Source organism: Bufo bufo, chromosome 3 (genome assembly GCF_905171765.1).
Source record: "Bufo bufo chromosome 3, aBufBuf1.1, whole genome shotgun sequence".
NCBI classification, from domain to species: domain Eukaryota; kingdom Metazoa; phylum Chordata; class Amphibia; order Anura; family Bufonidae; genus Bufo; species Bufo bufo.
This window is the reverse complement of record NC_053391.1, coordinates 647,620,145-647,644,777: the sequence shown is the minus strand read 5'-3', so window position 1 is coordinate 647,644,777 and position 24,633 is coordinate 647,620,145. Positions and strand designations below refer to the sequence as shown.

Below are 24,633 nucleotides of genomic sequence, written 5' to 3'. Positions count from 1 at the left end.
CATTTGGATTCTACAGCTCTTTATCTCACAGCAGCTCGGATCTGACACACAGGTGAAACTCGAAAAATAAGAATATCATGCAAAAGTCCATTTATTTCATTAATGCAAATTAAAAGGAGTTGCATTAATGCAGCTTAAAATTAGAATTTTGTGAAAAGGTTCAATATTCTAGGCTCAAAATGTCACACTGTAGTCATCTAATTAATCCATACCCCCTGAGCAAAGGGTACCTTAAAATTGTGGCTTTGGGGTTTCATAAGCTAAAAGCCATAATCATCCAAATTATAACTAATAAAGGCTTGAAATATCTCGCTTTGCATGTAATGAGTCTATCTCATATGTTAGTTTCACCTTTTAAGTTGCATTACTGAAATAAATGAACTTTGCACGATATTCAAATTTTTCGAGTTTCACCTGTAAATGGAATTCAAGGTTGAACTCTGATTTGGGCATAAATCAACTTACGTAAATCAGAAAATGACCTAAAGTTTGCATTTTTGAAGATTGTAATGTAACATGAATTCAAAAGATTTGAGAATGAATAAGCTTATGCAGGCTAAGTAAATAAATATATTTACTAAGTGTGATTGAATATACGATAACACAAACAAAATACATACTGAATAATAAAAAGTAAATAAACATCACTAGCCTCTCTTTATCATGCTATCACACATGGCTGTCTACCACGTTATGACACAAGACCGACACCCCAGGGTGTACAAGAGATACGGCAAATCAATACTTTCATCCTACCTAGTATTAAGTTCCAGGTGGAATCCCAATTAATTGTTAGTGCAGACCATAGTTATTCCCATTAACCCCGTTGTGCCTTTTCATAGGTAAATGCATTGATATCCAATTCATTCTAGTCAAGATGGATGTTCATTGCCTTTAAGAGCCATGCTCGACTATATTTACAATTTTGTATGTCTTGAGTAGGCCAAAGTAAGGTCGCACAAAGGTATCTGCTTTTTAGTGTTATTCTTCTCATGAATGTACCAGTCTGAGAAGAATCCTCCTTGTCTACTTATAAATTTATGACGGGAGATAAAGATAAGCTCTATGCAGCTGGTGATAATTACCTATACAATTAGGTATTTATTAATGAAGCAAAATATATAATATTCATGTATTCATTTAATGAACCTTAGTTAGTCCTTAGCATAAGACAATCAGTAGCACACACACACACATATATATATATATATATATATTACTTTATATTATATTGTTATATGTTATGAAGACAACATGTATCCAGTATATTATATATATTTCTCATTAGGAGAATATTTGTCTCTAAAAGAGTGTCTGTAAAGATGTGTGTTTTGTAACAATGAATCACATCTTTGGTGTGACAGGAGGTACTGATATCTCTATGAGAAAACAAGGCTATTCATACTATTATGGTCCATAAATCAACAGTGTGAGAAACATTCAGAGAGACTCCTAGAGGTCTGTCTCTAATTGCTACAAGTGTCAGAATTAATCCCTATAGCTTTGAATTAAAACTTCTAAGGTCAAATGTATAGAATATGTTTTATTCAGACTTACATAAGTTAACCCTTTATACTATGATGCAAATAGCTTACACAGCAGTGCCACCTAGGTATGAGTAGGTGACATTACAACAGTAGCAAAAGTGCATTTTGGATAAGGTTATGATGTCACATTTTTTATCAATGGTCACGCCCATCCGACAATGATTGGAAAGTTCCAAACTAGGAAGGTGTGTCTAACTGATAAGTTTGTGATCATAAACCATACACAGGGGGAGAAGAAGAGGATTAAGGAGAGAGAAGGAAAAAGTTGAGCTCTCTAAAGGGGTCTATCAAGATGAAAGCCAAGGTGAGATGCGCTATGATGGACCACCCAGCTTTCCTAGGAGCAGAAGTAAGATTCTTACTAGGACTTGGTAAGAGACACAAAAAATGATATTTCATTTTATTAAGATTAATTTGATAGTGTGGGTGAAATTATACCATCTAGATTGGCGAATAAATAAATACATTAATTAATTGATCATCTCCATATTGAGATGTAGTATTAGGATATTTTGAGGCTTCATTCTACCTGCAGAAGAATCAAGACTCATAATCTAGCAAAACATTAAATAATTGCTTAGATATTCAGTACAGACCAAAAGTTTGGACACACCTTCTCATTCAAAGAGTTTTCTTTATTTTCATGACTATGAAGGCATCAAAACTATGAATTAACACATGTGGAATTATATACATAACAAACCAGTGTGAAACAACTGAAAATATGTCATATTCTAGGTTCTTCAAAGTAACCACCTTTTGCTTTGATTACTGCTTTGCACAGTCCCCTGAAATGGTCTTCCAACATTCTTGAAGGAGTTCCCAGAGATGCTTGCACTTGTTGGCCCTTTTGCCTTCACTCTGCGGTCCAGCTCACCCCAAACCATCTCGATTGGGTTCAGGTCCGGTGACTGTGGAGGCCAGGTCATCTGGCGCAGCACCCCATCACTCTCCTTCATGGTCAAATAGCCCTTACTTTCAAAGTTTTCCCAATTTTTCGGCTGACTGACTGACCTTCATTTCTTAAAGTAATGATGGCCACTCGTTTTTCTTTACTTAGCTGCTTTTTTCTTGCCATAAAACAAATTCTAACAGTCTATTCAGTAGGACTATCAGCTGTGTATCCACCTGACTTCTCCTCAACGCAACTGATGGTCCCAACCCCATTTATAAGGCAAGAAATCCCACTTATTAAATCTGACAGGGCACACCTGTGAAGTGAAAACCATTTCAGGGGACTACCTCTTGAAGCTCATCAAGAGAATGCCAAGAGTGTGCAAAGCAGTAATCAAAGCAAAAGGTGGCTACTTTGAAGAACCTAGAATATGACATATTTTCAGTTGTTTCACACTTGTTTGTTATGTATATAATTCCACATGTGTTAATTCATAGTTTTGATGCCTTCAGAATCTACAATTTTCATAGTCATTAAAATAAAAAAAACTCTTTGAATGAGAAGGTGTGTCCAAACTTTTGGTCTGTACTGTATATATATATATATATATATATATATATATATATATATTGATAGAATATTCTTCGCCAAGCTAAGTGATGGATTCCCACAGGAAAGACTTGTTTCAAGTCCTTCCCATTTAAGATATGGTCTAGCAAAGAGCCTAGATCCCTGTTATTTGTCTTAATATTTTTACCAAAGTCATATGTGTGAAAATAGTCCAGGATGGGGCGGAAGGATACAGTTATCTCTTTTAAGTTATATCCTTGAATGGATTTGCTCATCTTGAAATCATGTGATGTGTAGTTGGTTAGAGGGGGGTGGAATGTATTTAGCATTCTATATTGATGTCTAGGATTAGACATGCCCATCCTGATAGCATGAGGTTTCCTCTGAACAGAAGTGATATATATAACTTATGTTCCTACTTTGATATCCTAACCTAATAATAGCTTTGTTATAATGTGACAAGTTATTTCCAATCACATGTATTGTTAAGCTTGTAATGCTTTATATTAACGCTATATATATTCATTTGCATGTATCATTGTGTTTATTTTATTTACTTATATATGTTTATAACCTTGTAACCAATAAACCTGTGTATTATTGTATAATGCAGAACTACATGTTTATCATTAACGTCATCTCACGTCAAAAAGAACTTATTATTTGAGGAAATAGTCGGACTCAGATGTGAATTGTATCGATTAGTTTGTCTACAATTCACCAGGTCGTGATTTTAAGAATTTAAGACAAATTTTATAATTATTTTTTTTTTATGGTTAATTATTTTTATGACCTCGCTAAATGAATAGATCCTGTACCTTCAACAAATTTGAATGTTTGAGGATATGGAAAGGAAACGGAGAGCGGCACGTATGACTGTTTAGCTATAATTAACACTGTAATTATGGGTATATTTGATAGAGCTGTTCTGACGACAGCCAATTGGGGGGGGAGGGGGGAGGTTATAGTTGTACTCTGTGTATATTAATTTTGAATCTATAGTGATATTTATAATTTAGGCAGGATCCTGCCTCTCTTTATAGGGTAGTTGATTGTTGCCTATAATGGCTATCCTGTGTTGATTGTCTTGCTTACAATAATGTACTGTTTTTCACTGTGTTTAAAAAAAAAGAAAATAAATATTTAATAAAAAAATATATATATATATTTTTATGACCATAATTAATAATTCTTAATTGAATTATTATTTCCCGACAACCCCTCCTCCAGTGTACATCACGCATGTCGCTGACATCACTCAGGAATGTGTTCGTATCAGCACAATAAGGGATGTGTACTCTCGCTAACCCACTACATTACACAGAGTATTAAACATAATATAAAAGAGGACAGAATTAAAGGGGACAGCCGCCCTCCATTCATTTTCTATGGGGCTGCTGAAATTAGCCAAGGGCTGGCCGTCGAGCCCATAGAAGTGAATGGCAGCGGCGGTGGCCGGCCATTGGCGGTATGCTCCCATTTACTTCTATAGGGAGCGCGCTTGGTGGTGGCCGGACCGGAGTCCTCCAGCCACCACTTTGTGGGTCTCCGTTCCCAATATAGGTGTGTTTCCCAGCGGTGGGACCTACACCTATAAGACTATGGGGGCATATCCTAGCCATATGCCCCCATTGTCTGTGATGAGACAACCCCTTTAAGCTGACTGCTCCCATAATAATGTACAGGAAATGGAATAAAAAAATTTCACTCAGAAAATAAAAACGGATTAGAAAAATAATGTGTGTCACTGGTTTTAACTGGCAGAAGAAAATAATACATGACATGTTTCATTTAAGAGAGTTAGGCCTCTTTCACACGGGCGTAGCGTGTGAGAGCCAGATAACATGCGGGTGCGTCGCGGGAAAATGCACGATTTTTCCGCGCGAGTGCAAAACAAATTTTAATGCATTTTGCACGCGCGTGAGAAAAATCGCCATGTTTGGTACCCAAACCCGAACTTCTTCACAAAAGTTCAGGTTTGGGTTAGGTGTTGTGTAGATTTTATTATTTTCCCTTATAACATGGTTATAAGAGAAAATAATAGCATTCTGAATACAGAATGCTTAGTAAAATAGTGATGGAGGGGTTAAAAAAATAAATAAATAATTTAGCTCACCTGAATCCACTTGTTCGCGCAGCCCGGCTTCTCTTCTTTCTTCTTCTTTGAGGAAAAGGACCTGTGGTGACGTCACTGCGCTCATCACATGGTCCGTCACATGATCCATCAGGTCCTTTTCCTCAAAGAAGAAGAGAAGAGAAGCCGGGCTGTGCGAACAAGTGGATTAAGGTGAGTTAAATAATTTTTTTTAACCCCTCCATCACTATTTTACTAAGCATTCTGTATTAAGAATGCTATTATTTTCCCATATAACCATGTTATAAGAGTAAATAATAATGATCGGGTCCCCATCCCGATCATCTCCTAGCAACCATGCGTGAAAATCGCACCGCATCCGCACTTGCTTGCGGATGCTTGCGATTTTCCCGCTGCCCCATTCACTTCTATGGGGCCTGCGTTGCATGAAAAACGCACAAAATAGAGCATGCTGCGATTTTAACGCAACGCACAAGTGATGCGTGAAAATCACCGCTCATGTGCACAGCCCTATAGAAATGAATGGGTCCGGATTCAGTGCGGGTGCAATGCGTTCAACTCACGCATTGCACCCACGCGGAAATCTCGCCCGTGTGAAAAAGGCCTTAGGCTACTTTCACATTAGCGTTTTCAATTCCGCAATATTCGTCATAGGATAGCGGAAGAAAACGCTTCAGTTTTGTCCCTATTCATTGTCAATGGGGAAAAAAACTGAACGAAAACGGATGCATTCCGTTCTGTCTCCATCTCGGACAGAAAAACGCTGCAAGCGTCTCCATCCACGGACATGAAAAAAAAGTCGTTTTGGTGTCCGCCTGGCCGTGCGGAGCCAAACGGATCCGTCCTGACTTACAATGCAAGTCAATGTGGACGGATCCGTTTGACGTTGACACAATATGGTGCAATTGCAAACGGATCCGTCCCCCATTGACTTTCAATGTAAAGTCAGGAGTTAATATACCATAGGATCGGAGTTTTCTCCAATCCGATTGTATATTTTAACTTGAAGCGTCCCCATCACCATGGGAACGCCTCTATGTTAGAATATACCATCGGATTTGAGTTAGATCGTGAAACTTAGATCCGACAGTATATTCTAACACAGAGGCGTTCCTATGGTGATGGGGATGCTTCAAGTTAGAATATCCTACGAACTGTGTACATGACTGCCCCCTGCTGCCTGGCAGCACCCGATCTCTTACAGGGGGCTGTGATCAGCACAATGCACACTGGCAACCAATGATATTAATACAATAGAGGGGGGGGGGGGCGCACACTGGCCACCAATGATAATACAATAGAGGGAGGGAGGGGGGGCCGCACACTGGCTGCCAATGATAATACAATAAAGGGAGGGAGGGGGGGACGGCCGCACTGGCCACCAATAAATATAATATTGGGGAGGGAGGGGGTCTGTCCCCTCCTGCCTGGCAGCCCTTGATCTCTTACAGGGGGGTATGATACGCACAATTAACCCCTTCAGGTGCGGCACCTGAGGGGTTAATTGTGCTGATCACAGCCCCCTGTAAGAGATCGGGTGCTGCCAGGCAGCAGGGGGCAGTCATGTACACAGTTCGTAGTATATTCTAACTAGAAGCGTCCCCATCACTATGAAAAAGCTTTTATGCAGACGGATCTTCGGAACCGTCTGTATGAAAGTAGCCTACGGACACGGATGCCAATTTTGTGTGCATCTGTGTTTTTTCACGGACCCATTGACTTGAATGGGTCCGTGAACCGTTGTCTGTCAAAAAAATAGGACAGGTCATATTTTTTTGACGGACTGGATACACGGATCACAGAGGCGGATGACAAACGGTGCATTTTCCGAGTTTTCAACGGACCCATTGAAAGTCAATGGGTCCGCAGAAAATCACGGAAAACGGAACAACGGCCACGGGTGCACACAACAGTCGTGTGCATGAGGCCTTAAGCTGAGGTCTGAGGGGCGTCACAGAACGAGCTAACCGATTCTACAGTGTGAAACACAAGAGATGTAGAAGCCAAATTGCACAAATGTTTTAATTAAAAATTATTTAAAAAATGTTTATTATTAGCTGAAAATACATGAAAACCGGTAAAACAATGTCTCTTACGGTGTACACAGCCTTTACACTTTAGAGTTATTAAATGAGCATTATTATACCTGTTTGCAGCCTGAGCAGCGAGCATACGAACTTGTTGATGGGTATCTGCAAGGAATTCGGAGAACGCGTCTCTCACAGAAAGATCTGTCTCTCCGACAGTGAGAATTGCCCACTTGCTCTGCGGGTCAACCTGCAATACAAACATATGCAAAAAGAATCCATTAAAACAAAAGGCTAAAGATAGTGAAGGAAGAGAGGTGCTGCTGCTGCTGCCCCGAAAGACTACCTGGACCCCTACGACATTTTTACACAGGAAATAAGCATTTGCTATTACATTGGACTGCACGGTTCAAGTCTGGCCCTAATCTGTCATTATGTATTCTATGGCTAGGGCTATACAGATACAAAAAGTGGGACAAAAAGGGTACAATAAGGGTCCATTCACACGTCCGTTGTTTCTTTCCTGATCTGCTCCGTTTTTGGCGGAACAGATCTGGACCAGATCTGGACCCATTCATTTTCAATAGGTCCTGAAAAAAAATCAGACATTGAGCTGTCCGTTTTTTTTCAGGACCCATAGAAAATGAATGGGTCCAGATCTGGTCCAGATCTGTTCCGCAAAAAACGGAACAGATCAGGAAAGAAACAACGGACGTGTGAATGGACCCTTACACTGCAACATATGTCAAACAACTTTTTTTGTAATGATAGTCCATGGTGTCGCACTGCGACACGGCAGTCACACAGAAATCCAACGTCGCAGCATGTTGCAGTGCAACACCATTAACTAACATTATAAAAAATGTTGCGCAACTTTTCTGCGGCCCTAGCCTACGAGGCTAAAGGAGTGAAGAGTAGGACCGACAGAAGTCAAAGTCACAGGGTGTCTGGCTCCTGGGCATTGGAATAGGCAGCAAGTGCTCAATCTCCCTGCAGCGCCACCACAGGTTAAAATAAAGGAGTACACAGTGCCCAAAGAAACTCATAGGTTGCTAATGCAATGGAGAGAAAAACTGCATCCTCCAAGTAACAGATCTGATCTCCTTCCTATTCAGGTTATGAGGATCCTGAATTAGGAACATCCATTGACGCCAAACTTCATTTGAAAATTCAACACTACATGCAATGACATTCTGTATTGATACAATACTGTATATACAAGAACCCCTATTGAAATGAATAGGACATTATGGTGCTGGAATACCTTATATATTATTATTTTATTTTTTAAGTATTTTTTATTTTTATTTTTTTAGTTAAAAGCTGTACCTCAATTAGAGTCTTCATACAGTTCACAAGTGCCACACGAACCACTGCAGCATATTTTCCATCCTTTGTTAAACGCCTAGAGAGAATATGTGGAAACAAAATACAGAAAAGGAATAGCATAGAACACGTGGAAATTAATCAAATCACCTCATTTCCAACATTTGCAGTGCATTTATGGCACCTACTCAGATGGCAAAGATGGCACCTGCTCAGGAGCTGGGTGGGCACCATAGCCAGTGGGTGCCAGCTGTTTTACACAGCAGACATCCACCAGCAGCGTCTGTGATTAGAGACAAATAGGATCATGGACATTCAACTCCTTAATAAAGGCTCCAAGGCCAGACTTAGTAGAGTTCCTATAGAACTTCATACCAGGGACATTTGTGGTATTGGTACTTTAGGAGTAAACTGGACAACCCTCAGGATCCACCTGGAATAAAGAACTGGTAAATACTTACTTGACAGGTCCTGCTCCATCGCTACAGTTCTCTGGGCCGGGCTCTATTTAACAGGCTGCAGTGGTGATGTTACGTAGACAGCACATGACAGCTACAGCCAAACACTGGCCTCAGTGGTGCACCTGACGAGGCCAGTGATTGGCCATAGCAGTCACGTGTTGACATGACAGCAGTGCTGCAGACTGATAATTGGAACCTGGCCAGGAGAACTTGAGGGGAGGCATGGGGTCTGCTAGGTGAGTACTTACCGTTTCTTTAATGCAGGCCAATCAAGAGGGTTATCCAGTTTTCTCCTGAGACCAGACAACCTCTTTAAACATTCAAATTACACCCCCCCCCCCCCTTCTCAATTTTATATATATATATATATATATATATATATATATATATAAAAATAAACCTAATTGGCATTGCCTTCTCCAAAAATGCTCAAACTACTAAAAAGGTTTTCCGGGATTTTCATACTGATGGCCTATCCTGAGGTTATCAATATAAGGACGGTGGAAGTCCACCTCTCAATCATCTGCACAAAAAGGCAGCATCACTCTGTCAACGCTTAGGACATGTGATGTCACGTTCATTGGTAACATGGCCTAGACGCAACTTAATCCCATTCAAGTAAATGGGAATTAGCCCCGATACAAGCACAGCCGCTATCTACCAGCTGTGAGGAGGTCGTAGCACTCGCAGAAGGCAACGTGAGCGCCGCAACTTCCCCAAGCAGCTGAATGGTGGGGGTGCCAGGAGTCGGACCCCCGCTGATCTCATATTGATGAACTATCGTGAGGATAGGCCATCTATATGAAAATCCCAGAAAACCCCTTTAAAATATAAAGTTATCCCTGTATGGTAAACGCTGTAAACGAAAAAATCTATACCTGACTTGCTGTTTTTCGGTCGATTTTTCCGATAGAAATTAATGGGAAGTGCTATGGCCATGGCCTGTAACTCGGCCACCGCTCAATTCACTTCTCTGGGGCTATCCTAGCGATCTGCACCCAGTGTTCAAGATGGAACAACCCCTTTAAATGGTGCCTTTAGAAAGGACAACTTGTCCCACAAAAAACAAGCCCTCATATCGTTAGGTGAACGGAAAATCAGTTGTTGCTTTTGGAAAGCTGAACGTAAAAAATGAAAATGAAAAAAATGAAACAAAATAAGGGGGTTAAAATGTAACACATACCAGAAAGCACAAATGACATTTAGCAGTTGGCCCTCTGCTTCAGACGTCTCCTCTGTGTCCTCTTGATCCTGCCCCAAACATCTTATAATAGGAAGGAGACTTCGGAGAATGGCTGTACATACCTCCTGGTCTCTTCTGTAGGTGGAGCAAACGTCTCTAAAAAGGACCATGAGGACAACGGATGTAAATTAGACAATGTATACAGCATTTATAGTAAATCTGTGGGGACATAATGTGTTCATATCGTGCAGAAGCACAATGAGGTTCTCTCCCTGATCTACGAGAAAGAAAGAAATCACAGTTTGCTCCAAAATGTCATATTATGAAGGAAGGAATATAGAGCCTAATGGAGGAACCACGTGAAGATCCAATTAGTCCAAAGGGTCCATAATACATCCATGCTATTGTCCCTTTTTCCCTGATGATGTGGCCTTGGGAGGGAAACATCATCAGGAGGATAACAGTGGAGACTTTGGGGGTCATTTATTAAACAGAAATAAGCCTATATTAGGCGGATTTCTGGCACCGCAATCTGCGACTTTTCCCTGCTCATGGCAGGTCTAAAAAAGTGGTTCGGGGAAGGGTTGGCAGGCCCATCTCATTTACCATTTTGTATGCCTGTTTTAGGGTTAAGAAAAATGGTCTAAATGTAAGACAGCTAGGAAGCGGTCTTACATTTAGATGCGGCGCTGGATCCGCCAAAGTTATGAAGAGGCCAGCGCCTCTACAGGTCTTCGGTGATCCACCGTCAGCGATGGGGCTTTATTAAGAGCGGCGTCTAAAACGCCGGTCTTAATAATGTGCCCCTTTCTCCTTATATGTAGTATGTGCCTGCATGCTAATGAGACTGGAGAACTGGCCACCCCATCTAGATACAATAATCTGACACTAAGGTAAGCCGCACACAGGGACATTTGTGGTATTGGTATTCTACATGACCCGTTAGGGGAAGGCTGGGCATGACTGGGGCCTGTTTGCCCTTTTGGTCCTTTATAGATTACAATTTGGGATTATTTCCTTCCCCATAATAAAGACTTTCATACAGAACACATGCGTTTGGCTCATGACAAGTCAGTCGTGGGCAAGTGTTGTCGGGTCCGACAGGCCAAACACTTACGGAAGAGATTTCAGCACAATATTAATGTCATCTATGGGCAGAGCAACATCTTTCACTGGCAGGTCATTTAGCAGCTGTAAGAACTGCAAAGAAAAAAAAGGAAAAAGCTGAAAATATAACATCATAGAATAGCCATAATACCGTAGTTTCACTTTTATGTTACCGTTTTAATACAACTAGGCTGAATATGAAGATAATAACCATGATGGAAATGAAATGTATCTATCCATCCATACACCTGAATGATGGGTGCACTGGTGGTCAGTACAGGCCATGGACTTCAATGCCAACGGTCTGTATGTTTTCCTGGTGATCGTGTGGGTTTCTTCCAGGTAATACAAGTTTATAACAAATCCCCAGACACATGATAGTGCAAACTGGCTTCCTTCAATATTGAGCATCATGGGGGGGGGGGGGGTGATTTCTCTGTACGCAGATAGCAAACAAAAAAACGTATGGCAGCACGCCATTACACATGCAAACAACAGAACTAGGGTTTATTTAAGTGGTATTACCTACCATACATGAAAAATGGAAGCTCTCTGTGTACATTTTTGATTAAACGTGTGTAGGGCCCATCTACTGGCGTCAAGGTGGCTCCTGCAGATGGGTACCTAACACTAAGGCCCCTTTCACACAAGCGAGTTTTCTGCGCGGGTGCAATGCGTGACGTAAACGCGTAGCACCCACACTGAATCCTGACCCATTCATTTCTATGGATCTGTGTACATGACACATCACTTCTGCGTTGAGTGAAAAACGCAGCAGGTTCTATATTCTGCGTTTTTCCCGCAGCCCTGACCCCATAGAAGTGAATGGGGCTTCAGTGAAAAATGCATCGTATCCGCAAGCTAGTGCGTTTTTCACTGATGGTTGCTAAGAGATGTTGTTTGTAAACCTTCAGTTTTTTATCACCTACGTGAAAAACGCATAAAAACGCATTGCACCCGCGCGGAAAAAACTGAACAACTGAACGCAATCGCAGACAAAACTGACCGAACTTGCTTGCAAAATGGTGCGAGTTTCACTGAACGCATCCGGAGCCAATTCGTCACGCTCGTGTGAAAGAGGCCTACTAGAACTGCCTCTCCTGGGCCTAACCTAAGCCTACAACGTTCAGGGCAGCTATATTTATACTCTGGTTTATGGATGTGCTAGTCTAAGTTTTCTTATAGTCCGATCTCTCTGTACAGTGCCATGGGAAACGTTTATGTACTGTATAAATTATGGGTAATAACTAGATATACCTGAACGGCAAGATTATTTTTTGCTAATAAACCCATCAATATTATACTAAACTAAACACGGTTTAATAATGGTTTCAGTCCTCAGGATAGGTCATCAATATCGGATTATCTGGCAGGGATGCTATAAGTCAGACCCCCACCAATCAGATACTGATGACCTATCCTGAGGATAGGCCATTAATAATGAACTGCCGGGAATCCCCATTTAAACGGGTTAAAATAAAGGAATATTATGGTTCTTCTTAGTATTATGTAAATGTATACAATTTTCCAATATACTTTCTGTATCATTTTTAATCTCCGCATTTATTATCTCCGTATCATTTTTAAAATCTGTGCATTTTTAATATCTCCGATTGCTTGCATTCAATAGGAACCGTCACTGGATAAAATTCTGTACTGTCCTATGCTGGGCACGCAGGTCCATTGCTCCCTACAGTACAGGTAGCGGTGTCCCGTATAGAGTTGTGCACTTGTGCGTCCATCACGTGATCAGGGCCGATCTTTATCCACTGGAAGTGAAGGTTTCTACTAAATGACCGCATGCAGAGCTCTTGAAAACTGTGCAGGACGCAGCATGGCCTTGGTGGGGAATGGAGTGTTAGTATTCTATGGGGTGCCAGACATGCCCACCTGATCTAATAGTGTGGGCATGCCCAATGGGCTGCTGGCCAGCACTGTGCACTACACACAGCTAGCTGAAACTTAAAGAAGTTTAAAATACTAAGCAGTAACCCCCTCATGAGCGGTAGATGTGAGAGTGGGGGTCACCGGCATTTTGCACCTGTGTGAAATCCCTCATATGACATTGTGGCTTGTCTGCATGCAGCTGGGAACTGGTGATTTAACTTCCCTTGTATCCTATGGGGGGAGTTTATTATAGACCACCATTTTACACTGGCCTATGATCTCCCCTGCGCTGCCAGAGGATGTGCCTAATCTATAACGAGGCGTACGCCTTGTCATAAATTAGGCACATCTCCAGCACTCAGTGTGCATTAGTTTAAATAGAAAACTGGAGTGAAAGAAGATAAATGTGGCTGCCCCCACCCCCCATGCTCCCTTTTTGAGAAAATGGCGAGAGCGCCAGAGAAACACCACTTCAGTGGCATTTACAAAGTCACAAACAAGGTGTTTGCAACTTTTTTCCACCAGAAAAGTGGCATGGGGGGTGATAAATTCCTCCCTGTGTTTTTTGTGAAATGTTGTAAATTTGATATCCTTTTCAGCGATTTGCTCAAGACCAGCGACAGTCAACATGTTTCGCCCAGTTAGCGCTCTCATCTTACCACCCGGAGATGCAGCGGTTTGCTTGTGTCTAGTGTTGTATCAATGAGGTTCAAGAGTCTTCTCCTTATGTCAGAAGGTCTGAAATTAACATTGTGATTGATGGCAGGAGATGCACAGAAACACAGGAATTGTAGAGTCTGAGACAGCACCATCTCAGGTTTGGTCAAATGTTCTTCTGATAGCGGACTCACTGCACCTAGAGAGGAAAAAATGGAATGGCGAAGTTATGTACCATCCAAACACCTGCAAAGCGTGCTTCAATGCCGTACGGTGCTAAAGCTCTTGGGGAAGTTTTTAAAGTTCTGCCGTCCTGAATTCTAACTTCAAAAAGTCGCAAAAGGGGCCGTGGTTTGGCCGAGTACTGTAATGGCCTCACTCTACCTCGCTCAGAACTAACATTAACAAGCCTGCCAGCGACTTCTAAACCCCCTACGGGGGAAGACTACATGCGGCAGATGGGCAGGAACCACTTCAAGATATACGACAGAAAAGACAGCAGTGCTTAAAGACTATGTACACCTTCGGGGGCGATTTTTTTATGATTGCATTTTACTCATTTTGGGCTGAATATTTTTTTTTTCAATTGTCCTTTATTAAAACTATTGAGCCCATCAGAAAAGCGTTAACTGGTTTTCTAGCTGTGTGACTGGTACTTTCACTTTGTACTGGTCATCTTATAAACCTTATCTCTACATTACTAAGAGGTCATAATTACTTATTTACCACATAATAAGTACAATGCAATAACAAAATAACAAAAAAAATTGCCTCCAAAGGTGCACACTCCCCCCCCACCGGGATCCCTGTCAGACTCGCAGGACTCAGGGTCATCTTTACCACTGTCATGTAAGTCTACCAAAGACTAGAGACTATAACAGAGTCATGCTATTTCACACAGAAGCAAGGGCAAGATGGCGCATTTTCCTGCGCTTGAACACAGCAAGGAGGAAGAAACCACATCTACCACACCAGGGCCCAATAGGGATAGCCTCCATCCCTGAATGAAGCTTTTGTTGAGAGCCCTACTGAGATCTACCAGGCTAATAATAAAGAAATGTCTGTGACCACATTGATTGAGATGCTGGAACGGTTACAGAATACTCTTTAGAGACAGGCTGTAACGCCTCTCCGGTCCTAGAGTTTCTCACATTGAACACAAGATGGCCTTGTTCTTTTACTCAAATAATGGCCATAATAATCTGAACGATACAGTAGAGACACTGCAAAACAAGGTCATAACAGAAGAAATAATGTGAAAGTAAGGGGGATCCCAGAATCGGTCCCAAACACAGTACTGGTCTCCTATCTCACAGATCTCACAAAGGTTTTGATAGCCAACGCCAAGGATTCTGAACTCTCTATTAACAGGGCTCATAGAATTGCTAAACCCAGTAGTCTCCTCAACACAGTACCCAGAGACGTATTAGCAAGGTACATGCTTTTCTCTACAAAAGACAAGCTACTAAACAAATCGAGGAAAACAAAAGTGCTATCTACTCCCTACAAGGATATCAATATCTATCTGTGGAGATGCTCCAACTGAGGAGGAACTTTATCCAAGTCCCATAAACCCTAGGTCACAACAATATACCCTACAGATGGGGGTTCCCGATAAAGATTTTAACAAGACCCATATTATACAGACACCAGAAGAAGGAGTCAACCTACTCAAGGGATGGAACATCAACCTTGTTGAGATCGCTACAAGCAAACCTAGATCCCTGTCACAGAGCAGCGATTAGACTGTCCAAGACAGGACGGTATATTCACTAAAATGTTATAGCTGGTTTATTGATTCATTGACTTTCCTCAAACCTGAGGACTTGCTCACACATATATGTTTTATTTACACCCACTACACTCAGCTTTCAAGCCGATTATATCTGATTCAGAATTCATACGTAGAACGATCTGACTTGGAAATCAGATGTTTATATGTACTTTGCCACCTACCGTATTTTTTGCTTTATAAGACGCACTTTTTCCCCTCCAAAGTGGGGGGAAAAGTTACTGCGTCTAATAAAGTGAATCTGTCGAAAATCAAGCAGGCCAGCAGTACTGCAGGGCTTCAGGAGCTTTTAATTAGCCTGCTCCTGATCCTGCGATTTAAGTGTGGGGCGGGAGGCGGCAGTTAAGCATTGATTAAAGCTGAATGCCGCCAGTCCGCACGTCCATAGTACGCAGCTACTGCCTGGGTCCGCTCCATAGAAGAGGAAGGGGGAGGAGAGCAGTTCTCCTTCTCCGCTGCACTGTCCCCTGCACGTACTGCTGATTGGTGGTGTGCGCCGGCGGGAACTGCCGCCTCCACCAATAAGCTTACCCCCCTCCCTCCAGTCCGGCCATGAGCGCCGTTGTCACAGACCACCAATGGAACTGCTGTGAGATAGGAGGGAGGAAGGAGTTGTAGTGGCCTCCATCGCCCTGTTCTATCCCCTGTCACCTAAAGTCCTTGGTAAGTGACAGCTCAGGGGCTGACCTAAAAATGAACTGTGTGTTAAATAGGACTATAACCCCCCCCCCCCCCCTCATCCATAAGAATGCACCCATGTACTGCAGTAAATAGATGCATTCTTATAGATGAGGAGGGGTTATAGTCACATTTAATATAAACACATGTCAATTACATTACAGTCTCTGGACAGTTTAAATATTAAATGTGACTATAACCCCCCCCCCCCCCCCATCCTTAAGAATACACCCATGTACTGAATTAAATAGATGGATTCTTATGGATGAGGAGAGGGTTATAGTCATTTTTATATAAACACAGGCCAATTACATTATAGTCTCTGGACAGTGCTAATATTAAATGTGACTATAACCCCCCTCATCTTTAAGAATACACCAATGTACTGCGTTACAAGGGTGTATTCTAAAGGATGAGGGGGGTTATAGTCACATCCATAGATCTTCCAAATATCCTCATAACAGTGTGTCATCCGTAGATCCCCCATAACAGTGTAAACTAAATATTTTAGCACACCTTTTGGTTCAAAATATTTTTTCCCTATTTTCCTCCTCTAAAACCTAGGTGCGTCTGATAAAGCGAAAAATACGGTACTTTGCTGATCAAAGTTCGGTTTTACTGTTCATGTTTATTCTTTTCACTTTGTGGAAACAGCATCTTAAAGAATCACTATCCTATACAATTATCACACTTGACAACTTGAGACTTTCATTATACTCTATGCCAACTGTAGCCAGTATATTACACTTGATTCAGGCACCCATGACATTCAATACTGGTGCCACCTAATGGCGACGGCACCTCACATATAGTAGAGCAATCTAGAAGCATTTTGCTCAAGCATTTATAATATATGGTTATTAAGATACGCTCTATGAATGTGCGGGGCCTGAACTTACGATTTAAAAGAGGTCTGTTATGGAAGGAGATCTAACATTATAAGGCAGACATAGCCTGCATCCAAGATCATTAACAGAAATGTTCCCATTATCATCAAAAGAAGAGAGGCGTCCTAATACTATTTAGCCGTTCACTAACAGTCACTATAAACATACAAGTAATAGACTCGGAAAGCAGATACATAGGGGGTCATTTACAAACAGATATACGCCACTTTTGTGGCATATATCTGGCGCAGATTCTGTCGCACGCCATGTCACGGCAGAATCCGCGACTTCTTCTCCACTCACGCCAGGTCTAAAAAAGGGAACGTGGAGTGGGCAGGGAAAGGCCGGCAGAAAACAGTCTAAATGTAAGACATCAAGGAAGCTATCTTACATTTAGAATCAGCAGTGGATACGCTGAAGTTATGTAGAGGCCAGCGCCTCTACATAACTCCGGATATCCACCGCCAGTGCAAGACCGGCATCTAATAAAATGTGCCCCCTAATTCTCATATTAGTATCATTAGTAATAAGCCCATCACCCTAGTTAATGCATATTACCCAGATGGCAGACAAACTAGCTTTTTAAAAAAAACTTCTAAATAAAGTAAATAAACTTAAATAAGGAAACTTACCGTAACTGTTTGCGGCAACTTTAACGCAACACAACCCAAAACTGGATTCGTCAACCCAATTAAGGAACAAAGACTGTACATTTAACACACTAGTTTATTCGTTTGACATATGGAGGCTACAAAATGCTACCCAACAGGATTATACATACTTTTCCACTAGACAAAGTTCTTACTCGAGAATAGACTATTTCTTAATAGACAAAACCTTAAAAGACAACATATCTTTCTCGGCAAATGTGCCCATTCTAATTACACTATGTGACAACTTCAAGCTCACTAAAAATTATATTTGGGGAGCCAACTCTTAGTTAATCAATCACAAAGAATAGCAGTCCAAAATAGAAGGCGACCTAAAACAATATTTCTATCTTAAAGGGGTTGTCCGACATACCTTCATTTTCACCCCGGCAGCCCCCCTGACTTGAGCATCGGAGCAGTTCATGCTCTGATGCTCTCCTTTGCCCTGCGCTAAATTGCGCAGGGCAAACGCATTTTCTGGAGATCCGGTGACGTACCGGGGCTCTCCATAGGGCTGCCAGGAAGCCCGGTGACGTCACCGGCAATGAAGGGCGGGATTTAGCGCTGCCCTAGCCGGGCGGAAGTTTCGGCCCGGCAGTGTGTTATTGAAAAAAAAAAAAACCCTTGCCCTGCACGATTTAGCACAGGGCAAGGGAGCGCATCGGAGCATGAGATGCTCCAATGCTAGCCTCAGGGGGGCTGCCTGGGTGAAAATAAGGGTATGTCCGGGTCCAGCTCTGAACCCGGACAACCCCTTTAATGATAAAGAGGGTATTGGCCCATTCATTCTATGGAACACCCATAAGGCGACGATAAGAGACACATTTATCAAACTGGAAACAGTGCTGAAAAAACTAAGAAATAGGGAAATAGACACTACTATCAATAATATCAAAGAACTAGAAATACAAAACAAAAAAGCATTTTCATTCAGTATGAACACAGAAATGAATAAACTACGTTCACACCTCAGCAACCTCCTTTTTCATAAGCATGAACACGCTTTGAAAAAAACAAAACTAGTACATTACACACATGACTATAAAGCTACCACCCAATAAATACAGAATTGTGCAAATCAAACACCTTACTACAGCTGAACTGAAACAAGAGAAATAGCGAATGCCTTCAAAGATTTTTACATAGACCTAGAACAAAACAGCCTTATCACTCCACCTACCAAACAACAAATTGACGCTTTCTTAGATAAATTACAGCTCCCGATCCTATCTCAGGATAAACTTGCAACCCTAAATAACCCGATATCCCTCACAGAAATAAAGGCAGCGATATCAACAGCCCCACTACATAAATGCCCGGGACCAGATGGTCTAACTAACAAATATTATAGAAAGTTGCTAAACATTCTGTCCCCTGCATCCACAGTGTTCAATACAGCTCCGGAATTGGGCTCCTTCCCATCCAAAATGCTTTAAGTGTTGATTGTTACCATTTCTAAAGCTGGAAAGGACCCAGAAAACATAAAAAACTACAGCTATTTCTCTGTTAAATACAGATGTGAAAACATATGCTAAAATACTTGCGACTAGACTCAAAAATATACTACCTCATTTATTAAAAATGATCAGGTCGGATTTATGGAAAATAGACAGGCTCCAGATAATACAAGAAGAATCATAACTCTTTTACAACATAGTGAATCTATCAAACTCCCCTTAAAGGCTATGTATATGTATATATGGGGGCATTTTTTTAATTTATTATTGCATTGTACTTATTTTGAGCTAAAATCATTTTTTTTATGATTTATTAATGGTCTTTATAAAAAAATATGGAATCCTTTGGAAATGCTCAAAGAGCTGAATGTCGATTTTCTGTCTATTCTGTCATTTGGGTAGCCAACGGGCTCCTTATCTCTAATCTCTGACCTCCTAAACAGTGATTATAGCTCAGTTCTTATCTTACTAAGAACTATGTGGCTTAAATAAGAGTTTATGAAGTCTTTTTCACACGGGCGTTGGGGGAAAATGGGCGAGTGCGTTGCGGGAACACCTGCAATTTTTCCGCGCGAGTGCAAAACATTGTAATGCGTTTTGCACTCACGTGAGAAAAATCACGCATGTTTGGTACCCAAACCCGAACTTCTTCACAGAAGTTCGGGCTTGGGTTAGGTGTTCTGTAGATTTTATTATTTTCCCTTATAACATGAGTATAAGGGAAAATAATAGCATTCTGAATACAGAATGCTTAGTAGGTGATCAATTGAGGGTCAAAAAAAAATAAAAAAATTAACTCACCTTCTCCTCTTGTTCGCGGAGTTCCCGGTCTCTACTTTACTTATTTAATGATGAGCTGTGGGCTAAAGGACCTTTGGTGACGTCAGATCACATGCTCCAATCACATGGTACATCACCGTGGTGATGGACCATGTGATTGGAGCATGTGATCTGACGTCACCACAGGTCCTAGCCGATAGTTCATCTTTTGAGAAGTAAAGAAGAGACCGGGAACTACACGAACAAGAGGAGAATGTGAGTTAATTTTTTTTTTTTTTTTTTTTAACCCTCAATTGATCACCTACTAAGCATTCTGTATTCAGAATGCTATTATTTTCCCTTATAACCATGTTATAAGGGAAAATAATACAGTGAATAGACTGTCACCTAGCAACCATGCGTGAAAATCGCACCGCATCCGCAGAGTGTGCCTGCCAGAGTGAAGATGGCTTTGGACAGAGAATCCAAACGCCTGTCAACTGCATCCCGTAGAGACGAACCGTCCAAGACAGGTATGGCCGTATTCTTAGCCAATCTGGCCACTGGCGGGTCGAACTTAGGAGGAGAAGACCACTGCTGCACATTTTCTGCCGGAAATGGATAAAGAGTATCCATGCGTTTCGTGGCAGAAAACCGGTGATTAGGCCGGTCCCAGGCCTTAGAGAGGACCTTGTCGAACTCGCCATGTATGGGCAATACAACCGTTTGTTGTTTCCTAGAGTGGAAAAGAGGGAATTCCTGGCTACCAGCGGAAGGAGATTCCCCCTGGATATCAAAAATATCCCTGACCGCCGCCACCAAGTCTGCCACCATAGTGGACAGCTTGGGCAACGGTTCCAGCTCTGTGTCCTCGTCAGAACTGGATCTTTCCCCTTCCGATCTATGGTCCCAGCGAGGAGGGGAAGTGTCTGAACGGGCCTCCAGGCGAGGAGGGGAAGCAGAATCATCCGAGGAAGGATGCTGCTGTGTACGCTGCCTCTTAGCGGCTGAGCGTCCTCTGTGGGAACCACTGGGAAGCGGATTGGTGTTAGCCACAGGATCCGTGGACGCCATGCGTTCCATGAAGGCCATGGCAGCGCGAGAGACTTGGGCTAAATGAGCGGCCGCCCCAGAAATGGCGGAGGCCCAAGCGGGTTCCGCTGGCTCCGACGGGGCGGAGGGAGGACTGGGCTGAGTGAGAGGAGGAGGAGGAGGGGGAGGATGATCCTGTCCAGAGGCAAGGCAAGAGTCACAGGATCCCGTGACCGAAAATGGCAAACAGCAGACCTTACAAAGCCCCAGTGGGGCCTGAGGGGCAGACTTGGATTTTTGGGAGGCCCCAGGTTTCGGCATGATGGCAGCAATCCCTGCAAAGGAAGGGGTCAGGGTCTCCTACCGTTCCTGCAGCACGAGAGCAATAACTATCCTACCGCAACAGTGTGGAGCCGGGAGCAGCCGCGTATGGAGAGCGCTGAGCCAGAAGTGCAGAGCTGAAGGATAGGGCTCCGCCCACAAATCGCGTCAGGAAGCGCGAAACCCGCGCGCGCACGGGAAATATGAAAAAATAATAGAGACCCGGCCGCCGGAAGGGTAGGAGAGCCCGCCCCCTAGAGCACCGCTGAGGGAGAGCCGAGGAAGTTGCCACTTCTGATAGCGAATGCCCCAGACAGGAATCCTTCCCCCCTTCAAACCACCCACTAAGCGGCCCTAAGTGTCACACCGGGAGAGGCAGTGTACTTATCTGCGTCCTGCAATCTTGTCCTGCAGTGATCTGGAGGAGGGCAGGAAGGTGACCCCGAATCTGGTAGGCCGCCGGAGCTGCAGGTTGAGCCCGGTTCCACTTAACTTGTGGGGGAGGGTGGGAGGTAGCCGGTGACGTCAGTTCGACCCCGGCGCTTGCTCCACCCAGAGACCAGGGAAGCAAAATTGCACAGAATTACACCTCCTTATCTGACACTAAGCAAGACTGGGGTCCTCCCGGTAGAGCATGGGGGTATAGCCCGGGGAGGAGGAGCTGTCTCTTTTATTTGCATAGTGTCTCCTCCTAGTAATGACCTAGGCTATACCCATGGTCTGTGTCCCCCAATGGAATGGGCGAGAAAGTAGATATTTCCAAGAATGATAGTCTGCTGCTATTGAGAATGTAGACAATCACATATTCACCAATGAACTTCTGTATCAGACACAGAGGTTCTGTTGCTGTTCTAAATTTCGTTTAAAGGGAAGCCAAAATGATAATTCTTTGGCATACATCTGGACAACAGAACTCCAGGTACATCAGCTGTATACATCGGGAGCACTGCTGAATATGGCATCCACACGTGTGAATGGACACATCTTCTATGTAGAAGGAAGAATTAGATTTTGTTTAGAAGTGACTGATCCCCTACCAGTGATATTCTGTAGTTCCCCACTTTCTATGTTTTCTGTGGCTTCAGTAATAGAATGGTCATCGAAGAAGTCTGCATCTCCTTGGTCTTCTATATCCATTCTTGTATCTCTGTCTGTATCCATGGGATCTCCATCTAAGGCCTCAGCTACTGTGCCATTGCTGCTCACCTGTGATTGCATAGTACACAACACTGAGAATGTAACCGATTTACACATGAAATGCGACACACTTATTAAAGCTTTTTTGCCAAAGTTGCAAATATATAAAGTTGTCATTTACCGGGCCAAGAACTTGCTGCACCCAAATAATCTTTCTTTTTTTTTTTCATTGTTTAAACTAGGGGATCAGAATGACTTTTGGTCACAGGAAGATGGTGGTAAAACTGTGTCCACTGCGCAACTGTCCAACAGGGAGAAAATTCTGCAACTACTGTGCACAACTGCCACACAACTTTCCGCCCATACGGACACACTAAAGTTGCACAATTTCTGGAGGCAAATCTTATTCACAAGATGTGGTCTTGTGGAGGGTTGAGCACTATCTGGACCTCAGTGTTTGACATGTTGGATACCATGTATAACATCGTGATCCCTAGGACCCCAGTGATAGGCCTGTTAGGTTATGTCCAAGTCTTACCAGTTGCGGAGGGGCAAAGGAAGGCAATAGCCAAAATTCTGTATTCAACGAGGAAACTGATTGCAAAGTATTGGATCCAACCTGCTGGCCCGAATAAGCAGGAGCTAAAAGGGGTCATAAATCAGATGGTACGGTTGGAAAGGGGGTGGGTATACTTGAAAAGGGGAACACTCACTAAATTCTTAAAACAATGGGAGACTTGGATTCTTAATTCTGGCTTAGCCTCCCAGGAATTGACGAGGGCATGGTTATTAGATACTATGAGAGTATCACGCTCCGGTCAGAGAGAAGGGCGTAGTTGTTGGGAGTCCAGTGGAAATCTTGAAAGTGGATTCAGGGCGTAGATGTCTATTGGGGTGCGGGAGGAAACTGCACAGAGGTGGCAGGGGAGGATGGGAGAGGTTTCAGGGGAGCCACTGTATTGTACGTGTTGTACTGTTATTTCTAAATGTAAAAACCAATAAAAATGGTCCGATTTAAAAAAGTTGCACATTTTTATTGAGACTGTTACTTGATGAAATGTTGCCGAGGACCCCGAGCTATATACTAAAAGGACCACATGAGTCTTTTCAACTGTACTAAGTTAGTAGTTAAACTTACCAAGAGTCGACATATTTCACACAAATCCGTTGACATTCTCAGTGTTATAAGCCGAAGAAACAAATCTGTGGCGAACTGAGAGGGACCCATCTAAAAATAACAAAAGCGTAATGAGAGGGTTAACCAGCCACTTAAATGACCCTTTACATGTGTGCCTTTTTTTCCCCCATCAGAGCCCCTTAAAATTAAAGTTTATTTGCTTTAAATTGTAAAATGAGTCACATCATGCATCTGTCAGAAACGAAGGTCTTGATGCCAGGGTGAAGAGATCTTTCCATACAGTACTGCAGGCACCTTACACTCGATACATTACCTTCATGCAGTTGCAAACACAGTTCAGACATTGGGATATTAATGCCCCCAACATTACAATTTTCGGTTCTTCATTTAATTTCCCCTTTAACATGGAGGTGCTCTCACCAGCGCACTGCATCAACATCTGAAAAAAAATTAAAAATAAAAAACTGTAAAATATTTTGACTAAGAGATCATTCCGGGCTCCGAGCCTGTACGGACCAGAATGGGTCTGCGATCCGCGAAATACCGTAAAAGACAGGACATGTCCTATCTTTTGCGGAGCAGAGGCACGGATCGGAAGCCCATGGAAATGGGTCATCAAACTTCTGAGGCTGGAGGGTCTGAGGCTGTAAGAAATTAGGGTACGGCCACATGGAAGCCAAAACCATGAGTAATTTCAAAAAAAAGGAGACTTTTGTATTACTTACCAGTAAAGTCTCTTTCTCGCTCTTCCTTGGGGGACACAGGAAACCATGGGTATAGCTCTGCTCCCTAGGAGGCGTGACACTAAGTGAAAGCTGTAAGCCCCTCCTCCATCAGCTATACCCTTCAGCCTGGAGAAGAGACTGCCAGTTGCGTGTCCAAGTAGTGAAAGATAACCACCAACCGGAAAAAAGAACTGTCTAGCCCCAACGGGGGCAACCAAGCCGGAACCACAACTGTAACCCAAATGAAGGGCGGGTGCTGTGTCCCCCAAGGAAGAGCGAGAAAGAGACTTTACTGGTAAGTA

At 42.6% G+C, this 24,633-nt stretch overlaps 1 protein-coding gene across 1 annotated transcript in view; it reads right to left on the bottom strand.

Annotated features, from left to right (window-relative positions):
- ATM (ATM serine/threonine kinase) overlaps positions 1-24,633 on the bottom strand; it is a 181,343-nt gene that overhangs the window by 118,596 nt on the left and 38,114 nt on the right. The window contains exons 15-22 of the mRNA XM_040426253.1: positions 23,920-24,045; positions 23,607-23,696; positions 22,369-22,537; positions 13,758-13,954; positions 11,222-11,304; positions 10,105-10,260; positions 8,464-8,539; positions 7,254-7,384 (exon numbers count right to left, since the gene is read on the bottom strand). Coding sequence (XP_040282187.1) covers positions 7,254-7,384; positions 8,464-8,539; positions 10,105-10,260; positions 11,222-11,304; positions 13,758-13,954; positions 22,369-22,537; positions 23,607-23,696; positions 23,920-24,045 — 1,028 coding nt within the window. The remainder of the gene's footprint in view (positions 1-7,253; positions 7,385-8,463; positions 8,540-10,104; positions 10,261-11,221; positions 11,305-13,757; positions 13,955-22,368; positions 22,538-23,606; positions 23,697-23,919; positions 24,046-24,633) is intronic.